This window comes from Macaca mulatta, chromosome 17, assembly GCF_049350105.2.
Source record: "Macaca mulatta isolate MMU2019108-1 chromosome 17, T2T-MMU8v2.0, whole genome shotgun sequence".
Taxonomy (NCBI): domain Eukaryota; kingdom Metazoa; phylum Chordata; class Mammalia; order Primates; family Cercopithecidae; genus Macaca; species Macaca mulatta.
In genome coordinates, this window is record NC_133422.1 from 16069997 (window position 1) to 16093280 (window position 23284).

General features: G+C 41.9%; 1 protein-coding gene across 6 annotated transcripts in view; it reads left to right on the top strand.

Annotated features, from left to right (window-relative positions):
• The window catches only part of CCNA1 (cyclin A1), a 69256-nt gene extending 49030 nt beyond the window's left edge, over positions 1 to 20226 (top strand). The window contains exons 4-12 of one of the 6 annotated variants that reach the window (XM_077974259.1): positions 8784 to 8915; positions 10152 to 10340; positions 15005 to 15251; positions 15443 to 15567; positions 16014 to 16237; positions 17338 to 17542; positions 18482 to 18595; positions 19531 to 19664; positions 19970 to 20226. In XM_077974259.1, the coding sequence (XP_077830385.1) occupies positions 10176 to 10340; positions 15005 to 15251; positions 15443 to 15567; positions 16014 to 16237; positions 17338 to 17542; positions 18482 to 18595; positions 19531 to 19664; positions 19970 to 20021 (1266 nt within the window). In that variant the 5' untranslated portion in view covers positions 8784 to 8915; positions 10152 to 10175 and the 3' untranslated portion in view covers positions 20022 to 20226. Of the gene's footprint in view, positions 1 to 8783; positions 9306 to 9390; positions 9490 to 9520; positions 9853 to 10151; positions 10341 to 15004; positions 15252 to 15442; positions 15568 to 16013; positions 16238 to 17337; positions 17543 to 18481; positions 18596 to 19530; positions 19665 to 19969 lie in introns of those variants that run through there. The other 5 variants (XM_001084034.5, XM_015120924.3, XM_015120923.3 and 2 more) reach the window with 5 other exon arrangements.
• Positions 20227 to 23284: the final 3058 nt, after the last annotated feature.

Consider the following 23284-nt stretch of genomic DNA (forward strand, 5'->3'; position numbering starts at 1 on the left):
GCTGATTTTTTTTATTTTTAGTAGAGACAGGGTTTCGCCATGTTGGCCAGGCTGGTCTTGAACTCCTGACCTCAGGTGATCTGCCTGCCTCAGCCTCCCAAAGTGCTGGGATTACAGGTGTGAGCCACTGCACCTGGCCAGAGAATATAATAATTTTAAATGTATATGCAGTCAATATTGGAGAACCTAGATATATAAAGCAAATATTATTAGAGCTAAAGAGAGAGATAGTCCCCAGTATAGTAATATCTGGAGACTTCAATAGTCCACTTTCAGTATTGGACAGATCTCCTATACAGACAATCAACAAAGAAACACTGGATTTAATCTGCACTACAGACCAAATGAACGTAATAGATATTTACAGAACATTTAATCCAAAGGCAGCAGAATACACATTCTTTTCTTCAGCACATGGATGATTCTCAAGGATAAACCATATGTTAGGCCACAGAACAACTCTTAAAGATTAAAAAAATTGAAATAATATCAAGCATCTTCTCTGACCACAGTGGAGTAAAACTAGAAATCAATACATGGAAAATAAATAGTATGCTCCTGAATGGCCAGTGGGTTGATGAAGAAATTAAGAAGGAAATTGAAAAATTTCATGAAAACATGACAATGTCAAAACAACATACTAAACAGCAAAAGCAGTACTCAGGGAAGCTGATAGCTCTAAGTGCCTATATCAAAAAAGAAGGAAAAGTTTGAATAAACAATCTAATGATGCATCTTAAAGAATTAGAAAAGCAAGACCAGACCAAACCCTAAATTAGTACAAGAAAAGAAATAATAAAGATCAGAGCAGAAATAAATGGGACTGAAATGAAGAAAATGCAAAAGATCAATGAAACAAACAGTTGGTTTTTTGAAAAGTTAAACTAAACAAACCTTTAGCCAGAGTAACTAAGAAAAAAACAGAAAAGATCCAAATAAATAAAATCAGAGATGAAAGAAGGAGACATTACGACTGATAGTGCAGAAATTCATGGGATCATTAGTGGCTACTTTGAGTAACCACATGCCAATAAATTGGAAAATCTAGAAGAAATGGACAGATTCCTAGACATATACAACCTACCAAGATTGAACCAGGAAAAAAACCCAAAACCTGAACAGACCAATAACAAGCAATGGGATCAAAGCCATAATAAAAAGTCTCCTAGTAAAAAGAAGCCTGGTACCCGATGGCTTCAATGCCAAATTCTACCAAACATTTAAAGAACTAATACCAATCCCACTCAAACTATTCTGAAAAATAGAGGAAGGAACACTGCCAAATTCCTTCTATGAGGCCAGTCTTACCCTGACACCCAAACCAGACAAAGACACATCAAAAAAGAAAACTAGAGGCGAGACTGGGCACAGTGGCTCACGCCTGTAATCCCACACTTTTGAAGGCCTAGGTGGGTGGATCACCTGAGGTCAGGAGTTCAAGAGCAGCCTGGCCAACATGGGGAAACTCCGTCTCTACTAAAAATACAAAAATTAACCAGGCATGGTGGCAGGCACCTACAATCCCAGCTACTCAGGAGGCTTAAGCAGGAGAATCACGTGTACCTGGGAGGTGGAGTTTGCAGTGAGCCGAGACTGTGCCATTGCACTCCAGCCCCAGCAGCAAGAGTGAAACCCCATCTCAAAAAAAAAAAAGAAACAGAAAGAAAAGAAAAAAATAGAGGAAACTACAGGCTAATATTGCTGATGAATGTTGATGCAAAATTTTATCCTCAACAAACTACTAGCAAACCTAATTCAACAATATAGCAGAAAGATCATTCATCATGACCAAGTGGGCTCTGGGATGCAAGGATGGTTCAACATACACAAGTTAATCATTATAATACATCATATCAACAGAACAAAGGACAAAAACCATATGATCATTTCATATGGCTTTTTATTGATGTTTTTATTGATGTTAATATTGATAAAATTCAACATCCCTTCATGATTAAAAACCTTAAAAAAATTGAGGATACAAGGAATATACCTCAACACAATAAAAGCCATATATGACAGACCCACAGCTAGTATCATACTGAATGGGGGAAAAGCTGAAAGCCTTTCCTCTAAGATCTGGAACACAACAAGGATGCCCAGTTTCACCACTGATATTCCACATAGTATGGGAAGTATGGTTAGAGCAATTGACAAGAAAAACAAATAAAGGGCATCCAGATTGGAATGGAAGAAGTCAAATTATCCTTGTTTGCAGATGATATGATCTTACATTTGAAAAAACCTAAAGATTGCACTAAAAAACTATTAGAACCAATAAATTCAGTAAAGTTGCAGGATACAAAATCAACATATAAAAAGCAATAGCATTTCTATATGACAACAGTGAACAATCTGAAAAAGCAATAAAAACATAATCTCATTTACAAGAACCACACGTAAAATTAAATATCTAGGAATCAACCAAAGATGTGAAAGATCTCTATAATGAAAATTAGAAAACACTTATGGAAGAAATTGAAGAGTACACCAAAATGGGAAAATATTCCTTGTTGGATTGGAAGAATCAATATTGTTAAACTGTCCATACTACCCAAAGCAATCTACAGATTCAGTGCAATCCCTATCAAAATACCAATGATGTTCTTCACAGAAATAGAAAAAACAGCCCCCAAATGTATATGGAACCCCCCAAAGACCCATAATAGCCAAAGTTTTCCTAAGCAAAAAGAATAAACTAGAGGAATCACATTACCTGACTTCAAATTATACTACAGAGCTACAGTAACCAAAACAGCATGGTACTGGCATAAACACAGACACATAGACCAGTGTAACAGAATAGAGAACCTGGAAACAGATCCATATACCTACAGTGAACTCATTTTCAACAAGGATGGCAAGAACATATACTAGGGAAAAAACAGTCTCTTCAATAAATGGTACTGGGAAAACTGGATATCCCCATGCAGAAGAATGAAAATAGACCCTTGTCCCTGGACAGATACAAAAATCAAATCAAAATTAATTAAAGACTTAAATCTAAGACCTCTCAAACTATGAAACTACTGCAAGAAAACATTAGGGAAAATCTCCAGGACATAAGTTGGGGCAAGTATTTCTTGAGCAATACCTCACAGGAACAGGCAACCAATCACATCAAGTTTTAAAAGCTCCTGCATGTCGCTTCTCGGCCTTTTGGCTAAGATCATGTGTAAAAAATGCCTGCACAGCAAAGGATACAATCAACAAAGTGAAGAGACAACTCACAGAATGGGAGAAAATATCTGCAAACTACTCATCTGACAACGGATGAATAACCAGAATATATAAGGAGCTCGAACAACTCTATGGGAAAAAATTGGATAATCAGATCAAAAAATAGGCAATAGATTTGATTAGACACTTCTCAAAAGAAAATATACAAATGGCAAACAGGCATATGAAAAGGTGCTCAACCTCATTGATCATCAGAGAAATGCAAATCAAAACTACAATGAAATACCATCTCACCCCAGTTAAAATGGCTTATATCCGAAAGACAGGCAATAATAAATATTGGGAGGAAGTGAAGAAAAGGGAACCCCTGTACACTGTTGGTGGGAATGTAAATTAGTACAAATACTATGGAGCACAGTTTGGAGGTTCCTCAAAAAACTAAAAATTGAGCTACCACAGGATCCATTGCTGGGTATATACCCAAAAGAAAGGAAATCAACATATTGAAGAGCTATCTGCATTCCCATGTTTGTTGCAGCACTGTTCAGGACAGTCAAGATTTGGAAGCAACCTAAATGTCACAGGTGAATGGATAAAGAAAATGTGGTACATATACACAATGGAATACTATTCAGCTATAAAAAAGAATGAGATCCTGTCATTTGCAACAGGATGGATGGAACTGGAGATCATTGTGGTAAGTGAAACAAACCAAAGAAAAACATCTCATGTTCTCACATATTTGTGGGATCTAGTAATCAAAACAATTGAATTCATGGACATACAGAGTAGAAGGATGGTTACCAGAGGCTGAGAAAGATAATTGGGGGCTTGGGGAAGTGACAATGGGTACAAAAAAATAGAAGGGATGCATAATACCTACCATGTGATAGCACAACATGGAGACTGTAGTCAATAGTTTCATTGTATATTTTAAAATCACGAAAAGAGTACAATTGGATTGTTTGTAACACAAAGAATAAATGATTGAGGGGAAGGATGCCCCATTTCCCATGATGTGATTAATATGCATTGCACGCCTGTATCAAGACATCTCATGTACTCCATAAATATATACACCTATTATGTATCCACAGAAATTAAAAATAACTTTCCCAATTATTTGTAATTATTTGTACAGCCATTGAAAATGGCTGTATTGTCCCACTGAAATTATTTTTTCCTTGGTGCAGAATCTGGGAAAGGCCTCAACTCTGCGTCACGGGAAACTGATTTTAATAATGCATCTCTAGTTGTGCACGTGATTAGGGACTGACTCATGGTAACTAAAGTCAGCAGAAACTTCTTCCTCTCACCAAGTTCCTGGGAGGTTGACTTCTTGATGAGTTAATTGCTAATGGAGTCTGTACCTGAGCCAGTAGAGACAGTCTTGAGGGGTATTTTTGGACATCACAATTTAGTGCTTTCCCTTGGAAGGTGCTGGATAAACACCGCTGAAAATTCCTGTTCTTTGGGTACCCCATTTCTAGGATATATATAGACTATATTTCCTGCCCTGTCTTTTTTTTTTTTTTTTTTTTTGAGATGGAGTCTTGCACTATCACCAAGTGTAGTGAGTGGCACGATCTCAGCTCACTGCAACCTCCACCTTCTGGGTTCAAGCAATTCTCCTGTCTCAGCCTCCCATGTAGCTGGGATTACAGGTGCTCACCACCATGCACAGCTAATTTTTGTGTTTTTAGTAGAGACAGGGTTTCACCATGTTGGCCAGGCTGGTCTCGAACTCCTGACCTCAATTGATCCACCTACTTCGGCTTCCCAAAGTGTTGGGATTACAGGCGTGAGCCACCATGCCTGGCCCTCGCCCTGTCTTTAAGACTTTAATCACCTTAATGATCAGATCTGGATACTGCCTCCAAGTCTTCCCAGCAACATACCTTTTTCCTTTTCTCTTAAGCTCCAACTGCTCCCCCTTTATATATCTGTATTCCTCATGGTAAAATAAACACTAATTATGCGGCACCAGGACTGTCTGCTATATTTCCTTGCCTGGAATAACAGCTCCTTGAGGGCAGGGATCATTTTTTATTATCATACTCATACCCAGCTACTGCCTGGCATACAATGGATGCTCAAAAAACTTTGCAAAATGAATGAATGAACAGTAGACTTTGTCTAATCTCATGTATGTATTCATACTATTTTCACTTGGAGAAGGTGACTTCTTACAAGTCTTAATGAAAACTTACTTCACCCATTATGTACTAAGGGATCCACTTTTCACAACCTGATGAAATATACTTCTTAAGGTGTGCACAGTTTTGGGTGCTTTTCAAGCTGGACTTGCTCAATCCTTTGGTCATCTTCCCTGGAGCTAAGTGCTAAAATGTCACAAATTGCAGTCGGTTCCTTGTTTCTTTCCACCACCTATCTCTCATCTTACTGTTCAAACTATGCTTTTAGTTAAATGTATATCTGAGAATGACAGAGGCATGTTATGAAGAGGCAAAACATGTCCCTAAATGGACCTTTGTCCTTAAATAAACTTGGCTGGTTTTTAAAAAAATCTTTCTTTCAGCCTTATCCTGAAAATCAACCTGATTTCATACTAATTAATAAAAACTGATATGTTTCAACAGGAGGTTAATTACTAGCTAGTATGAACAAATGCAATAGAATAACTGCCTCTGAAATACCAAGTAATTGCTAACAAACTGAAAGGACTATCTGAATTGTAATTTGGAGAAGGGAGTTGATTTTAATAGGACTTGTGGGTTTAAAAAATTCCCAGTAAAGGGTCGGGTATGGTGGCTCAGGCCTGTAATCCCAGCACTTTGAGAGGCCGAGGTGGACAGATCACAAGGTCAGGAGATGCAGACCATCCTGGGTAACACGGTGAAACCCTGTTTCTACTAAAAAATACAAAAAAAAAAAAAAAAAAAAAAAAATTAGCCGGGCATGGTGGTGCACGCCTGTAATCCCAGCTACTCAGGAGGCTGAGGCAGGAGAATGGGGTGAACCTGGGAGGTGGAGCTTGTAGTGAGCTGAGATCCGGCCACTGCACTCCAGCCTGGGTGAGAGCGAGACTCCTTCTCAACAACAACAAAATTCCTAGTAAAGAATTCAGCTGTCATCCTTATTTTGAAAATTAATCCTAGAGTTAAAGCTAGTTGAGCATTCACTGTCAGGTTGGAAGTGCTGACCAACGAACTTTTTAAGTTTAAAAAAAGCTGTTATATTAGTATTTAAGTTATGCCAAATATGTTAGATATTAAAAAAGTTGTATTTAGAATTATGTTGTTTAATTCTCAATATATTAACAAATATATAGTTTATTTAAAGATGGGAAAAATTAAAATCTACTTATGTTTGAGTTCTAATCCTATTTTGCTATGCAAATCTAATCCTGATTTGCATAGCAAACTCAAGATTAGATTGTAATGTTGCTAAATGCAACATTATAATTATGCATTTCACTAAAACTGTGTAATTTGTGAGAAAGTCCTTTCTACTCCCTCTGTTCCTTTTGTTTTTAATTCTAAGGCCAAGTTTTTAGTTTAGATTTTTAAAGTAAAAATCGAACACCTATTCAGTTAAATTTGTTTTTATGTCATAAATCCTTACTCGTTGGAACACAATATTCAGTGAAGGCTTTTTTTTTTTTTTTTTTTTCCTGATATGGAGTCTCACTCTGTCACCAGGCTGGAGTGCAGTGGCCCGATCTGGGCTCACTGCAACCTCCAGCCTCCCGGGTTCAGGAGATTCCCCTACCTCAGCCTCCCCAGTAGCTGGGACTACAGGCGTGCACCACCACGCCCGGCTACTTTCTGTATTTTTAGTAGAGACAGGGTTTCACGACGTTGGCCAGGATGGTCTCTATCTCTTGACCTCGTGATTCGCCTGCCTGGACTCCCAAAGTGATGGGATTACAGGGGTGCGCCATCGTGCCCGGCCTCAGTGTAGACATTTTTTAAAGCCAAGAAAGCCGTAAGTATTGCACAAGTTATACACGTATCTGAATTTACATGCACACATAGATATCAGTTCATCGAACTCACTCTCCTGTTTAAGATATGACCAGAGGCTTGTAACGACGATGTAGAATTCTAAGACAGCACAATAAAACAATCATAAACTATGTAACCATTTCCCTTTGCCAAGTCTAGCAAAGTGGATGGAGCAGGAAGAAAGATGTTCATGATAATCCTATTTCATATAGATTAAGGTTGGATTAGGGTGCAGCCATTCAGATAAGAGGAGGGGTATTAAATTATCCGAGGGTCTCATTTGGTTACTTTTTAAAGGCTAAAGACGGCTGAAAGTCATTGGACACCTTTGTAGCCTTGTCATCTGGTCCTGGCCAGATCTGAGTTGGGAAAAGCCAGCCTGAGAGCGACTCCAACCCTGGTTTCAGCTTCAACCCAAAAAAGCAGATCAAAACGACAGGTTCCACGAACAAACACTGCGCCAGCGCCTCTGTTTTTGGAGAAAAGAAAAAGGGCATGAGGTTTCGGTCATTTTTGTCCGAGGAAATCAGATGAAAAGGGGTGTACCAAGGACCAGGTCTCGTGAGCGCAGCCAATCTTGTCCGCTCCCAAGCGACTCGGGCTCTTGGCAGGTCTTGCCGCAGAGTCCCTGACGGAGTTAAACCACTGAGGCCTTCAGCGTCCCAGGAAATAACAACGCTGTCGGCAGGTGGCGGAGGGCTCCCGAGAAGATATCCAACAGAGGCGCCAGGCAAGAGGACAGAAATGCTTTCATTCACCTCGCGAAGCAGAGCATTTGGTCCCCGTCGGCGTCTGACTCTGTTGTGGCAATCTAGATGTTACCAGAGTTCCCGTGTTTCCTTCGGGAGGCACAGGAAATTCAAAGGCACAGGAAATCTGGGGTGCAAGAGGACTGCTGTCTCTCAAGGAATAGAAGTCTGTGACAAACGTATAGAAATGAGTTTCATGTTGAACAAGATCCGTTTCTGTGTTCCTCCCTCATCCAGCCTTGATTCTCCAGATGCTTCCCAACTTCTTATTAATATTTGAGTCAACTGCACGGCTTTCAACCCGAGATTTTGTTAGAATACTTCTATTTTCCCCTTAAAGCAATGCCCACACTCAGTTTGCTTGGTAAAAATGTTAATAACGCACACTTTAAAAAAGGCGATAACCGTTGCTTGCATAAAGTGGCTATTTGACTACACTTTGGGTCTGATTTAGAGATTTAGGGGTGGATGTTTAAACAAAAAAGCAAAAGTAGTAACAGACTACAGCATTGGTAATGTGTGTGTGCATATATACATTAAAAAAAAAAAAAAAGTTCGATTCTTTCACCTGGCTTGTCCAGTCACCTATGCAGGCGTCTGAGCCCCCGAGTTTCCAGGAGCTCCCCCGTATAAGGACCCCAGGGACTCCTCTCCCCACGCGGACAGGCCGCCCGCCCAGCCCCCAGCCCGGAGCGCTGCCACCGACCCCCTCAGCGTCCCAAGCCCCAGCTGTGTTGCCCGCGTTCCTTCCTCTTCCTGGGCCACAATCTTGACTTTCCCGGGCCGGCTTCACGCAGTTGCGCAGGAGCCCGCGGGGGAAGACTTCTCGTGGGGACCTCGAGCACCACGTGCGACCCTAAATCCCCACATCTCTGCCGCCTCGCAGGCCACATGCACCGGGAGCCGGGCAGGACAGGTGCCGCCCGCAAGGACCCCCAGCGATGGAGACGCCACACTGCCGCGACTGCACGTGGGGCCACCCCGCCGCGTCCCGGCCGCCGCCCGGCAGGAAGCGTAGGTGTGTGAGCCGACCCAGAGCGAGCCGCGCCCTCGGGCCAGCGTGGGCAGGGCGCCGCAGCCTGCGCAGCCCCGAGGGCCCCGCGTCGCTCTCCCGAGCCAGGGTTCTCAGGAGCGGGCCGCGCAGGAGACGTTACAGGGGGTTGTTAGCGGCTGTTGGGAGAACGGGTCACAGAAACAGTCCCTTCCAAAGCCGGGGCCACCGTGGGGTGGGCGAGTCCGCCCTCCCAGGCCGGGGGCGCGGACCAGAGGGTACGTGTGCAGACTGCGGCGGCCGGCCCCACCTGGCCCGGGCGGAGACGCACAGCTGGAGCTGGAGGGCCGTCGCCCGTTAGTCCCGCAGGGGCCTGAACGCCCAGGGGTCGCGGCTTGTCCACCCGGAGCGAGTCAGGTGAGCAGGTCGCCATGGCGATGCGGCCGGGGGGAGCGCAAGCCAGCCGCGGTCGGCATGGAAACGCTCCCTCCGGGAGCGGTCCGGGAGCGCCGCTGATTGGCCGATTCAACAGACGCGGGTGGGCAGCTGAGCCGCAGCGCTGAGCCGGGTCGCCTCCCAGGCTGGAATCCCTCATCACTTGGTACCTCCCTCCGCGCCCTGCCCTGCCCCGCCCTTCCAAGTCCGGCCCCGCCCTGCCCCGCCCTGCCCCACCCGGCCCTGCTCCGCCCTGCCCGCCAGCTCTTAACCCGATCCTCCAGTGCACTTGGCAGTTGTTCCAGATACATAGAAAGATATCGCCGGGAAGAGCTGGGCCCGATTTGGGGTCCAGGCAGGTTTTGAGGCCTCCTATCTGGTGGGAGGAGGCCGCAGTGCACCACCCTGCTCGTCACTTGGGATGGAGACCCGCTTTCCCGCAGTCATGTACCCTGGATCTTTTATTGGGGGCTGGGGAGATGAGTATCTCTGCTGGGAAAGACAGGGGCTCCCAGATTTCAACTTCCAGGTAACGTGGGTTTAGTATCCCGACTTGAAGGCTTGTCAGAATGTTTCTCTCCTTCCAGCCCAACAGGAGGTCTTGGGATAAAAAAAACCCTCAGAGATTGGAATGACTGTTTTGATTCAGAGCAACTTTGATCGTTTGTGCGGTGGCTCATGCCCTTTCAGCACTAACAATTGCTGGGAAGATCAGCAATTGGTGTTAGTCCCTTTGCTTGGTGCTCTCCCTCCTAGAGGTTCTCTTGTGTCCTTGGAGCCCCGGGTGGACGGGGTTGAGTAACCAGCTTGTCTCTCTTTCCCTGGTAGCAGCAGCGCGTGGAGTCTGAGGCAATGCACTGCAGCAACCCCAAGAATGGAGTTGTGCTGGCTACAGTGGCCCGAGGTCCCGATGCTTGTCAGATACTCACCAGAGCCCCGCTGGGCCAGGATCCCCCGCAGAGGACAGTGCTAGGGCTGCTAACTGAAAATGGACAGTACAGGAGGACCTGTGGCCAGGTAATGACTCAGACGCACTGGGAATGATGCTTGTGGAGAACGGCCCTCCTCTTTGGTGCCAGGTGCTTTTCTCTTGCCTTTGTATCTACAGCTCCCCCTGAGTATTACAACCCTGGAATCTAGACTACAGGGAAATTGATCTTTCCTTTCCTTTCCTTTCCTTCTCCTTTTCTTCTCCTTTTCTTCTCCTTTCCTTCTCCTTTCCTTCTCCTTTCCTTTCTCCTTTCCTTTCTGAGAGAGAGTTTCGCTCTTGTCGCCAGGCTGGAGTGCAGTGGCGCTGTCTCGGCTCACTGCAACCTCTGCCTCCCGGGTACAAGTGATTCTCCTGCCTCAGCCTCCTGAGTAGCTGGGATTACAGGCGCCCACCACCATGCCCGGCTAATTTTTGTATTTTTAGTAGAGATGGGATTTCACCATGTTGGCCAAGCTGGTCACTAACTCCTGACTTCAGGTGATCTGCCCACCTCGGCCTCCCAAAGTGTTGGGATTATAGGCGTGAGCCACGGTGGCAGGCCAGTTGATTTCTTAAGATCACCTTGAGGGGTTCGGTTTTCAGCTAGAAATAGTGATTAGTTTTCTTTGTTATTTTTTCCACTACCAAGGAAATAGGTCTAGGAACTGTTTGGATTATGTATATTAAAGTAATTTAAGGGCTGGGCTAAAAGGAAATGTGAATGCTTCCAAATAAACTGTGGAAGTGGGGTTCCTCCAGGTCAGAGCAGTGTTCACACTGATGCAGGCTGTGCCTAAGGGAAACCTGGATAATCTTGGCTGTGTTCATTGGGGATAGTGTTAAAATCAGGATTAGATTAGGCTAGACTCGATTACTCCAAAAAGCGTGCTTTGAAAGCAGACCTCTTCCCAGTACTGACTAAGCAGCTATGCTAACAGGTAATGGTCCCTCAGGTATTAGTTGTGTGAACTTAACTGATCATAGATACCTTAACAGATGAAAACTATACCTTCCCTATTTCGTAGGTGAAAAAATCTGAAAGGTTTAATTAAGCCTCTGCCAAAAGAAAGATATGGTAGAAACTAGATTAGAAGCCCCTCATCTAACTGACTCTTCACGTGATCTGTTCAAAACTTTGGAGAAAATTGAGTGGAAGTGGTTTTAACAAATTTTAATTTGCTTAGCGATGTTTGCTTTTTAAAACTTAAAGCCCGAGACTTGGTTCTTATGAATTGTCAGTTGTGCTTATGTTGAGTGGTCGCATTTTAAATTCCCAGTTGCTAATCTCTTATGTTACCTGGTGCCACTTCTGCATTTCACTGTACCTATCCTCTGCAACCTGCTTAGAAATCTATTTTGTACCTTCGTTTCTCTGTTTAATCCTCAGTAACCTCCTCCTTCATGCTCACTCTCAGCTGATGACTTTGTATCTTATTTTCCTAAAAATATAGAAGCATCCAGAAGAGAATCTTCACATGTTCCTGTGTGCCATATAATCTGCCATCCACAACCTGTTATGTGTCTGCTATGTCCCTGCTGTCATGCGAGGTCGCCCCCCAACCCCATGTGTACAATATACTCGTGTCTTCTTGTTTCTTCAAGGATGTCACTCTAGCCACTTTTCTTTCTCTCATATCTCATTGGTTTTTTTCTTTTCTACTGGGCCCAACCTGTAAGCATACAAATATATTGCCATTTTTCCATCTTAAAAACCTGTCAACTAAACGCTCCCGCTGAGTGTTACCACCCTGGAATCTGGACCACAGGGAAGAAGTTGATTTCGTAAGATCACCTTGACCCGTCCCTTTTTCAGCTAGAAATGGTGATGAATTTTCTTTGTTAGTTTTCCAATATCAAGGAAATTGGTCTAGGAACTGTTTGCATCATGTCGATTAAAGTAATTTAAGTGCTTAAAGTAATTAAGTAATGGGACAGAAGCTGTCCCATTTAAAGCCACCTATCTTGAGAGTTTGTCATATCTCGACATATACAATGTTGCCTTTCCCACTAACATGTAAGCTCCGTCCAGGTGTTGATACAGGTTGTGATGTTCACTGTTGTGTGTCCACTACTTTGAACAGTGCCTGGGCCTGACCAGGATGGCACACAGTGTTTGTTGGATGAATGCTCTCTGTTTCTAGTTCTTTTTCTGCTCTATTTTGACTCAATTAATAGTCTTTTCCTTCCTCGGCTGATCAGCATTATTTGACATGGTTGATCATTCTTTTTTCTTTGAAATAATTTCTTCTCATTCAGCTTGTAGAACATCACTCTCCAAGTTTTCTACCTAGCTCATTGGCCACTCTTTGATATTCTAATTGTTACTTATATATCCAGTCTCTACAAGTTAGAATGCCCTATGGCCTAGTCTTTGATCTAAATCTTGCACTCAGGCCCTTAGTAGCCTCTTAGTCTCCTAGCATTAAACACTCTCTATTCGGTGGACTGATATTTCTATCGCTGGCCTGGGCCTCTGAGCTTTATTGCAGGCTCACGTATTCAGGAGTCTACTTGGCATCTCCACTTAGATCATATAGTAAGCAACTTCATGCTCGTGTAAAACGAAACACCCATCCTTTTCCCTACTCCCAGACTGCTCTTCCCAAGTCTTCCTTATCTCAGTAAATGGAGTATCCATCCTTCCTGTTATTTAGCCTCCAAACATTTGTCTTCCTCGATTCCTATTTTTCTATCACCCCACATCTAATCTAATGAGAAAATATTATTAGCTCTACTTTTTAAATGTCTAGAACCATTTTACTCTTCACGGTTTATAATTACTTCCCTGGTTCAAATCCCTACTGTGTCTCACTTAGAATTTTCAAGTTTTGTAATTGATTGACTTACTTACTCTCCACACCTATGCACAGCCAGAATAATCCTTTTAAGACATAAAAAGATTATACCACTCATTTGTCCCAAATTCCAGTGGCTCCTGTCCCTGAATAAAAGCCAATTCTTAGATCAGCTTTGGCAAGCCAACAAAAACAAAATAATAGTAATGAAAACTAATCCTTAATTGGCCTATGGTAAGTCCTTCATGATTGGCCTCTTTTCTTTCTATCTTCATGCCCTATATAACTGTCTCACTCTGCTCTGTTTGCTCTTACTGTGTCTTTTCTAGTTTGTTTCCTTCCTCTCCCACAGACTAGAATATAAACTCCGTCAGGTAGTTCTTTTTTTTTTTTTTTTTTTTTTGAGAGGGAGTCTCGCTCTGTCGCCCAGGCTGGGATGCAGTGGCCAGATCTCAGCTCACTGCAAGCTCCGCCTCCCGGGTTTACGCCATTCTCCTGCCTCAGCCTCCCGAGTAGCTGGGACTACAGGCGCCCGCCACCTCGCCCGGCTAGTTATTTTTTGTATTTTTTTTTAGTTGAGATGGGGTTTCACCTTGTTAGCCAGGATGGTCTCGATCTCCTGACCTCGTGATCCGCCCGTCTCGGCCTCCCAAAGTGCTGGGATTACAGGCTTGAGCCACCGCGCCCGGCCAGGTAGTTCTTTTTAAACATTTTGTTCACTGCTAAATTCCGGGCATGAGAAAAACTTCTAGCACATAGTAGATACTCAGTAAATATTTGTTTATTAAGTGTATGTCCCAGCCTATGGACACAGTATCTATGTAGCAAGAGTCAAACTTGGCAGTAACTTGGAGTCCTGGTTGTAGCAAGAGTCAAACTCAGCAGTAACTTGGTTATCTGGTTACAGTAACTTATGATTGTGACTCTTTGTTGTCTTTGTGATTCCCCCCCCCATTTACTACCATAAGTGTTCATTTTCCTACTAGACATAAATCATATATTTTACTTGGTAAATAAAAGGGAAAGTTATGGAACCACCTACTAACTTAGAAGTCGCCTTCAACAGTACACATCAAGATACAACAGTACACATCAAGATACATTATAAACAAAATGGTAAAGTGGTAGACAGAGCTGGCATTTGCATAAATATAGCTCAGGTTCGTAGAGCTTGCCCACCTGCCCTGATTCAGCTAACATTCACACCATCTCGCATGGCTCACCTTAATATGCAACAGTGTTTGATGCATTATGCTTGTTCACTGTGGTGGCACCACAGTTGTTCCCATTGTTCATGATAAGAATAGAGAAAAAGGAGAAGTGACTGAGAAAATTCCCCAAGAGTAAATGCATTATGACATACGTAAAGGTTCTGTGGCTTGTAAGAGAATTTAGCAGCATTTGGAAGTTTGGAAACTTCCAAAATCATCATGTTTCTTAATAACTGGGTATGAAATGGAAGCATTATAGGGGCCTTCTGGCTAAAAAGTTATTTATTTAAGGAGGAGGGGAATTGTAGGAACTCAGTCACTGCATCAAGAGTTATGCAGACTACTTATAAAATCTCATGATGCTATAAATATAAAAGCCAATTTACAGTTTTGCCTTTATATGTGGTACCTATTTCATTTTGTAAAAGAGCTATAGGTTTTCTTTTTTCTACAATCTTGAGTTTCCTTTGATAGCTATGTGATTAAATTTTAAGTAGCTCTTTCTCCAAATATCAAATGTAGACAAAGATAAGGGGGCAAAAATTACACTTTTGAAGATTTATTCTTGGAATTAAATTGCCGACATAGATTTTTCAGTTTAGAATTTATCTTACCTTCCCAGGCTGTTGGTTTGAGTCACGGAGGTTCACATCGCCTCTGTGGTCTTTGACGTGGCCTGTAACAAAAGATTTAAACGTTTTTTAGGGGATCACAAGAATCAGGTGTTATTCTGGATCAGAAAATGCCTTCCCTCCAGCTGGAAAGAAAGCGCTCCCTGACTGTGGGGTCCAAGAGCCCCCCAAGCAAGGGTTCGACATCTACATGGATGAACTAGAGCAGGGGGACGGAGACAGCTGTTCGGGCAGAGAGGGGATGGCGTTTGAGGATGTGTATGAAGTAGACACCAGCACACTCAAGTCAGACCTGCACTTCCTGCTGGATTTCAACACAGGTAACTGACTTGCCGATGGCTGATGGCTGATGGTACCCTGTATTTATAACTGCCTGCAGCATTCAATAGCTAGTACCCAGCAGGAGAAAAACAGCAAGTGATAACTATATTCACAACTGCCTGTGGAGGGTTAGTGGATTGAACAAATGTTTACATTAAATGAGTTATCTGACAATGTTGAACTCTTGCAGTTTCTCCTATGCTGGTAGATTCATCTCTGCTCTCCCAGTCTGAAGAGATATCCAGTCTTGGCACAGATGTGACAAATGTGACTGAATATGCTGAAGAAATTTATCAGTACCTTAGGGAAGCTGAAGTAAGTTTTCCCACCTTCTATTTCAACCTTCAGGACCCAAACTCTTATTATTAAGATAAATTATAAACTCTTGGTTCATAACCACTAGTGAATGGCACTCTTATGCCAGCTAAACATAAGAATATCTATGAAAAATAATAATTGTGATGGCAAGTAGCAATTGCTTGGACTATTTCTACATGATTCAAAGGGTTTATATGTTAAATATTTTACTCTTAGGAATAATTCATATTGCCATTCTCCCCTGCCCCCCGCAACCGCATGTTATTTGCTAAACAATTACTTTACAGAACCAGAAATTTACACTTTCTTCCTTGTTATGATAAAGATTTATTTGGCTCTGATCAGGATCTTTCCAACCTTTGCTTGTGAGATTTTTAAATAGTAACTGTACTATGGAATGATCTTTCTGAAATTGCACCTACTTAAAACCTTTTCCCAACCAGATAAGGCACAGACCCAAAGCACACTACATGAAGAAGCAGCCGGACATCACGGAAGGCATGCGCATGATTCTGGTGGACTGGCTGGTGGAGGTTGGGGAAGAATATAAGCTTCGAGCAGAAACCCTGTATCTGGCTGTCAACTTCCTGGACAGGTTCCTTTCATGTATGTCTGTTCTGAGAGGGAAATTGCAGCTCGTGGGAACAGCAGCTATTCTTTTGGCTTCGTAAGTATTCTTTCAGCTTTCATAATATGAAACTATCACTTGTCAAAACACTGAATTTTTGTCCTCCATTTCTTATTGAAGAAATGCAGTGCTTGGTAATTAAAACTATTCATGTGTCCTTTGATAAAAGATCATCCTCTTCACAGGATTGACTGAGAAACTGAATCTTACCACATGTTTACTCTTCAATCACCTGGTTGTGATTTATAGCAACAAGTTCAATGTCATGACTAAGGCAGCCATCAGCTCAAATTCAGGATCTAATTTAACTATTCTGCAGTGTAGCCTTTTGGCTATTTCCTATCTATTAAGTTCTATTTAAAGACAGTGTGGTTACAAAAAGCTATCTTCATGATCTAGCAAATGGCCCATAACAACAGGTTTATTTGGTTACAGTGAATAAACTACTTCAACGGGTTCCTGTTACTATCAGTCATTCGTGACAGCACCTAATTGTGTAGGCTGAGTTGTGGCTGAGCTACCTTTAAGTGACCTGTCGCTGAGTGGTAGTTTCTTTTCTGTTCTTTTGGTCTCAAACATTCTATTGCTAATGCATAAAAACTTGCCAAAATTCCCCTAAAGAAAGGGGAAACGAAGGCAGAAGGAAAGAATTGATCATAGTGAAATTATATCATTATGTCTCTTGGCTATAAGCATCATTTGCTAATTCAGTGGAGAAAGTCGAACAGCATCTTTTTAAAAACTAGAGGCCTATGGAGTTTGTTTCTATCATTGTGTTAATCCTAAGACTTTTTTCTATGAAATGATTTGAGGTCTGTAGAATGTGTAGGAATTTACCTGTAGTGTCTGTCATTCAGAATCTTTCAGCGTATCACAGGCCCAAAGCTAAAATTCTCAGTTGGAAATTATTTGTTACTACTCCTAGCAGTAAATATAACATGTCCTTGTAATAATCATGCTCTTGGTCCAGAAACAAGCTCCTAATATTTTCATAGCCTGGAGTCATTTAGTGGTGTTTAAGTGGATATGTGACTGCAAAGTAAGTCTGCAAGGGCCATGTGAAGAGGCATGGCTTATGGTAGCACAGGAGTAGAGCTATAGGTTCCAAGTTTTACTTCTAAAAACTCTTCCTTTCCCAGGAAATATGAAGAGATATATCCTCCTGAAGTAGACGAGTTTGTCTATATCACTGATGATACATACACAAAACGACAACTGTTAAAAATGGAACACTTGCTTCTGAAAGTTCTAGCTTTTGATCTGACAGTGCCAACCACCAACCAATTTCTCCTTCAGTACCTGAGGCGACAAGGAGTGTGCGTCAGGACTGAGAACCTGGCTAAGGTGTGTATGCCGTGTGATTTCCAGGAACTTCCGATGCCAAGGATTGTAAAAATCAACTTTTCCCAATTATCCTTCAGTTCTTTCCTTTTCGGTTTTCTTCCCACAGGCCCAGAAAAACTGTTCCAGTGCTGAAAGACAGCTAATTTTAAGAACCCAGCTTTTGGTTATAAGGCATTACTATTGACTATGTTTGGCAGGCACGGGTTGTCTAATCACCCAACTGTTCAAAAATTTAAGCTTGTTCCCTTATTGGATAGCAATCACATATAAGCAAAACCTCCTAGGTTTATAGAATGGGAACAAAGTAAATCTAGTTTAATATGGTTCTAGTCTCATCCTAATATGTTATTAAGTAATGAGCATTATTTGGTTGTTTGGAGTTATAGAACTTTAGTTGAAGGCATTGAAGTATTGGTTTGGTCAATTGGGTTTCCAGCGATCATAATCTAGGATATCTGGTATTTATGTGCTGTGCATTGAGTAGCAAAGATGTCCACATGTTTTACTATGTTTCTTCTAATATGAGATGCTCCCACTGGTGCTGTCCTAGTCTCTGAACTGCATGCATTTGCCTGATAGATTAATAGCTTTAATGTTTTTGTCTTTTGGCTAAAATCTCTGTTCCAATTCCAGCTGCCAGAGCAGTGCTACTTTATCTCAACATAAACATAAACGAGTAGCATTAGAAAAGTAACCTATCACCTATCCTTTGGGAGTAGGCCAAATACTTTTGTAATGACATTTTACCAAAACATAAATGTTACTGTTGTTATAGACAGGCATACCAATTACTAACCCAGTAAACCATCTTGAACATCTATTTCTGTAGATGCCGACTGAACAAAGATAAGACACCATTTATTTCCTTGCCATTTCCAGGCTTACTTGTGACCTTAGTCACATTTCTAATTCCAATGTGTTTTCTTCTCTTGTGCTTAGTATGTAGCAGAGCTGAGTCTACTTGAAGCAGACCCATTCTTGAAATATCTTCCTTCATTGATAGCTGCAGCAGCTTTTTGCCTGGCAAACTACACTGTGAACAAGCACTTTTGGGTAAGATCTAACTTCTTTCTAGATGAAATTCAAGGTCTATCTAGAATGGGCTTGCCTCTTATGAGGGCACGTTAGTTCATTAAGGATCTAGTCATCTTGACAGCAGACCACATGCTGCTGAGTCTTCCAGGTCAGTCTTCACGGCTTTGACTCAATGACTTCACTCTATGAGGAGTGAGATTGCAGGAAGTCAAGGAGATAGTATCACATGCTCCTTCAACAGAAGCAGGCCTGGAAACCTTAGTGCCCACTGTTATTCAGGGAGGGCCCTTGAGGTATATTGACTGCTTCAAGCAAAAGTTTTTGACTTTTACCCTCTATATTAAAAAACAAACAAACAAACCTGGGTCCAATTAGGATGACCAGAAGATTGTACTTCAGGCTTTCAAGACAACAGAGTAGTAAAGTGTTGCCTCTTGCCCAAGAAGGTGACAGCATCAGAAATGGACCCCTAGGTTTGGTTCTGAAGGCTCACTGTTGTACTAAAAGAAGCGGGGTGTCTACCTTTATTTTCATGAATGCTTATGTTTTTTTCTGCTGCATTTTCTTTTTTAAAAAATTTTCTTTTACCTTTTTAAAGCAGTTCTTATTCCAGCACTGCAGTGTTTTGACTAAAGATTGTTCATATTGTATACAAATAGAATGGTCAGGCAAGCAGGGCTCTATAAGGACCAGTAAACATTTCACTCATGAGGGAACAAGGAAAGTGATCCAGTCCCAAGTTGAGCATTATAAATTTATAATATGAGAAAATTTAGAGTCCTGGCTGTACTTTCTGATATTTTCCATCTAACGTCTCTGAAGGGGGTTCTGGTTTCTTTTAAGATGAATGTGAATATTTACTAAGGGATTAATTCCCTTTATTTCAAATTGGCTATTTTCAGATTTCGAATACAAAGTTATATGAAGCAATTTTTTTCTTTTGTCTTGATTAGCCGGAAACCCTTGCTGCATTTACAGGGTATTCATTAAGTGAAATTGTGCCTTGCCTGAGTGAGCTTCATAAAGTGTACCTTGATATACCCCATCGACCTCAGCAGGCAATTAGGGAGAAGTACAAGGCTTCAAAGTAAGTCACTGACATTTTCATATCTTAGCTCTCTATTTAAAGCTTAATGGGTTATAGTAATGGTTACTAGATTAAAAATAGATTAAATTGTATATCTGGTGCCAGGTTGGAAAAGTAAGGTTACGTGTACAAATTTACAAATAAATTTGAAGAGATCTAGATTTATAATTTGTCAGCTTTTAATACTTGTAGTCAGCCAGCTTCCTTCCATTCTGTTAAAATTACTGGAAAGTTTTCTGTGGCCTGAGATTTTATTAAACTGAAGTCCTTGGCTTGTGCTGACCTTGCTTTTGGTCTTGTTTCAGGTACCTGCGTGTGTCCCTCATGGAGCCACCTTCAGTTCTTCTTCTACAGTAAGGTTCTGAATGGAAGCACTTCCAGAACTTCACCTCCACGTCAGAAGTGCCATTAATTGTCAGAGGCTTCTGCAGTTTGGATCAACTAATGTTGTTTACAATATAGATGACATTTGAAAAATGTAAATGAATTTAGGTTCCCTTAGACTTGAATAGATTGTAATATAGTCCAACATTTTTTAAACAATAAACTGCTTGTCTTATGACCATGTGTTAGACTTATTTACTAATTGTCATGGCTGACATATTCGTCTGGAATGTTTGTTGAGAGTATTAAAAGTGTTATCTCTATTTCAAGCATCTTCAAAACTGGTTTTGTAAACATGGCATGCTATTAGGATTAAGTGTTCCAAGGCATCCAGGGATATTCATGGTTGATAAATGGCCACTCTGAGGCTTTTTTCCTTCCTGTCTGTTTATTTCCCAGGTAGCTCTCCATAGATTAGTAAAGGAAGGAAGGGACAGCCTAGACAGATGGGTGAAGGGATTTGAATAAGCACTGCCTGCTGTAGCTTCACTCCACCATCCTAGTCAGTAAGACACGGGTTGAGGCCCAGATATAGTCACATACCTCTTAGGGGTCACTGACATTTAATTCTAATCCAAGGATACCATGCTTATTTGTACAGGGCTGCTATTATGTCTATGATCAGGTTTGATTTAGGCACCCATTAAGCGTATATTTCTGTCTTAGAAGATGCTTTGGGAGGTAGAAAAAGCAAATTTCACCTTCAGAAGGAACATCAGAATAATGAACCCAACCCACCAACTGTGTCTCTTGGGAGACCTCTACCCTAAGCTTTGGTATGGCTTGAATTATTCCTGATCTTTCATGATCTACGGTTCACTAATCTATGTATGGTTTCTCTTTCCTCTCCTCTCCTCTCCTCTCCTCTCGTCTCCTCTCCTCTCTTCACTTTTCAAATGGCGTTTCAGTCTTGTCACCCTGGCTGGAGTGCAGCGGCACGATCTTGGCTCCCTGTAACCTGCACCTCCCAGGTTCAAGCGATTCTCCTGCCTCAGCTTCCCGAGTAGCTGAGATTACAAGTGTTCACCACCACACTCGGCTACTTTTTTGTATTTTTAGTAGAGACAGTTTCACCGTGTTGTTCAGGCTGGTCTTGAACTCCTGACCTCAACTGTTCCACCTGTCTCAGCCTCCCAAAGTGCTGAGATTACAGGTGTGAGCTAGCACGCCTGACACACCTGGCTAATTTTTTGTATTTTTTATTTTGTAGAGGGTTCCCCCCCCGCCCTGTATTGTCCAAGCAGGTCTTGAACTCCTGGGCTTGAACCCTTGGGCTCAAGTGATCCATCCACCCACCTTGACCTCTCAAAGTGCTGGAATTACAGGCGTGAGCCAATGCGTCTGCCCAGCACTTAAGTAGGCTACAAGATGGATAAAATGGAAAACAAAACAATTGTTTTGAATTTCTTTTAAAGATTGGAAGGAAAAATGAGTAGATTTGGCCTCGAAGGTGGGTGGTGCTTATTGGAGATTAAATGTGAATTTTGCATTGTGCTCTTGTTATCACCAAAATTAGTAGCCCTGGACCAGTAGTTATTGAGCCCTCTGGGCTATGTGTGCCTCTGCAGAGGGGCCTCTGGAGAGGGGATTCCATGGGGCGGTCCCGAAGACTTGATTTGCTTTTTCTGCCTCCAAAACCTCTCAAGAGGATAAGAAATCCATATCTTCTAGATTCCTTTACATAGAAGAGATTACACTCAGGCAGGTTTTGGTGAAATGGGTATAGATGAAATTCACTGCAGCTTTTGTTTCTTTCAAGCTCTAATGAAATTATAAACATAAAAACATAGCCATATTTTATGAAGACTTTAAAAAATTTTAAAGTACCCAGAAGTTCTTAAAAGATTTTAGCATTCCCTCTACCCTGCTTTTTTTTCCCAGCAGATAAACGTTCTCAAGGTGCCTCCATTTCTGGTTCCAGTGAAGAAATTATTTCCCTAAATGTTTTGACATTTATTGCACATGGTTCACAAAGGGGATACAGGACCTGTATTAATACTGAATTCTGTTTTCATGTTATAGGATTAAAAACTTGTTATTCCATATTCTAATATATGATTCTGTGTTTCTGTTCACTGCCTGAACATGCTAAACTTTCCAGCTATCCTTTTGTACTTCAAAAGGATGACAGACAAATGGCTTCCTCCCAAGTGTGGAGTGGGAGAGGGCAGTTCTGTTTTTTTGTTGTTGTTTATTGTCTTGTTTCTGAGGCAGAGTCTCCCTCTGTGGCTCAGGCTGGAGTGCAGTGGGACAATCATGGCTCACTATCACTACAGTCTCGACCACCCAGGCTCAAGCGATTCTCCCACCACAGCCTCCCAAGTAGCTGGGACTAAGGTGTGTGCCACCATGTCCAGCTTGAGGGCAATTCTGGGTAAGGTTTTGGCAGTAGAAGTGCTGTGTTTGTCCCTTTCAAGCCTTAAGGCTTTGGACCTGGCTAGGGAAGCTTCCTCTCATCCTTTGCCCACTTATGTTGGTTGATCACTTTCCTGTGATACGTGTTTGTTTTGAAATGGACCCAGACACAATAACATTTTCTTTCACTGGTAATATTCTTACTTTACGATGTTTTGTGTCAGCTAGAGGGGACCTTGTAGAAATAGGTTCTCCACTGTGAATTATTTTACAAAGGAGCTTTTGTTTCTAAAACCAAATGCAAAATGTAGACTCTCAATTACAAAAACATCTTACTGAACACGTAACTTTTATATTCTTTGCTGGTGGTGGTTTGCCCATATCCCATTCCGCCCCACAACACACACACCCACTGATTGCAAAGGCCTGACCCTTATCTTAGACTTCCCTTTCTTAGTGCTTTTTTATGTCTCTGAAATACTTTATCTAAAAATAGAAGTAAAACCATCCCCTGTGTATCTCCCGCCCAGTTTCAGAGGGAATAGCAACCTGTGTGTCCCTTCTTTTATACCATTCGTTTTCTTCCCTGAATTTGGTGTTGATCAAATCCGTGCATAATTTTTATACACTCTTGTGCCATATAATGATGTTTTGGTCAACAAGGGTTTGCATATATGATGGTGGTCCCGTTAAGATTATAATACTGTATTTTCACTGAAACCTTACCTATATTTAGATATGTTTAGATACATGAATACTTACCATTGTGTTAGAGCCGCCTACTGTATTCAGTACAGTAACATGCTATAGAGGCGTGTAGCCTAGGAACAAGAGGCCGTATCACACAGCTTAGGTGTGGAGCAGGCTGTCCCACTGAGGTT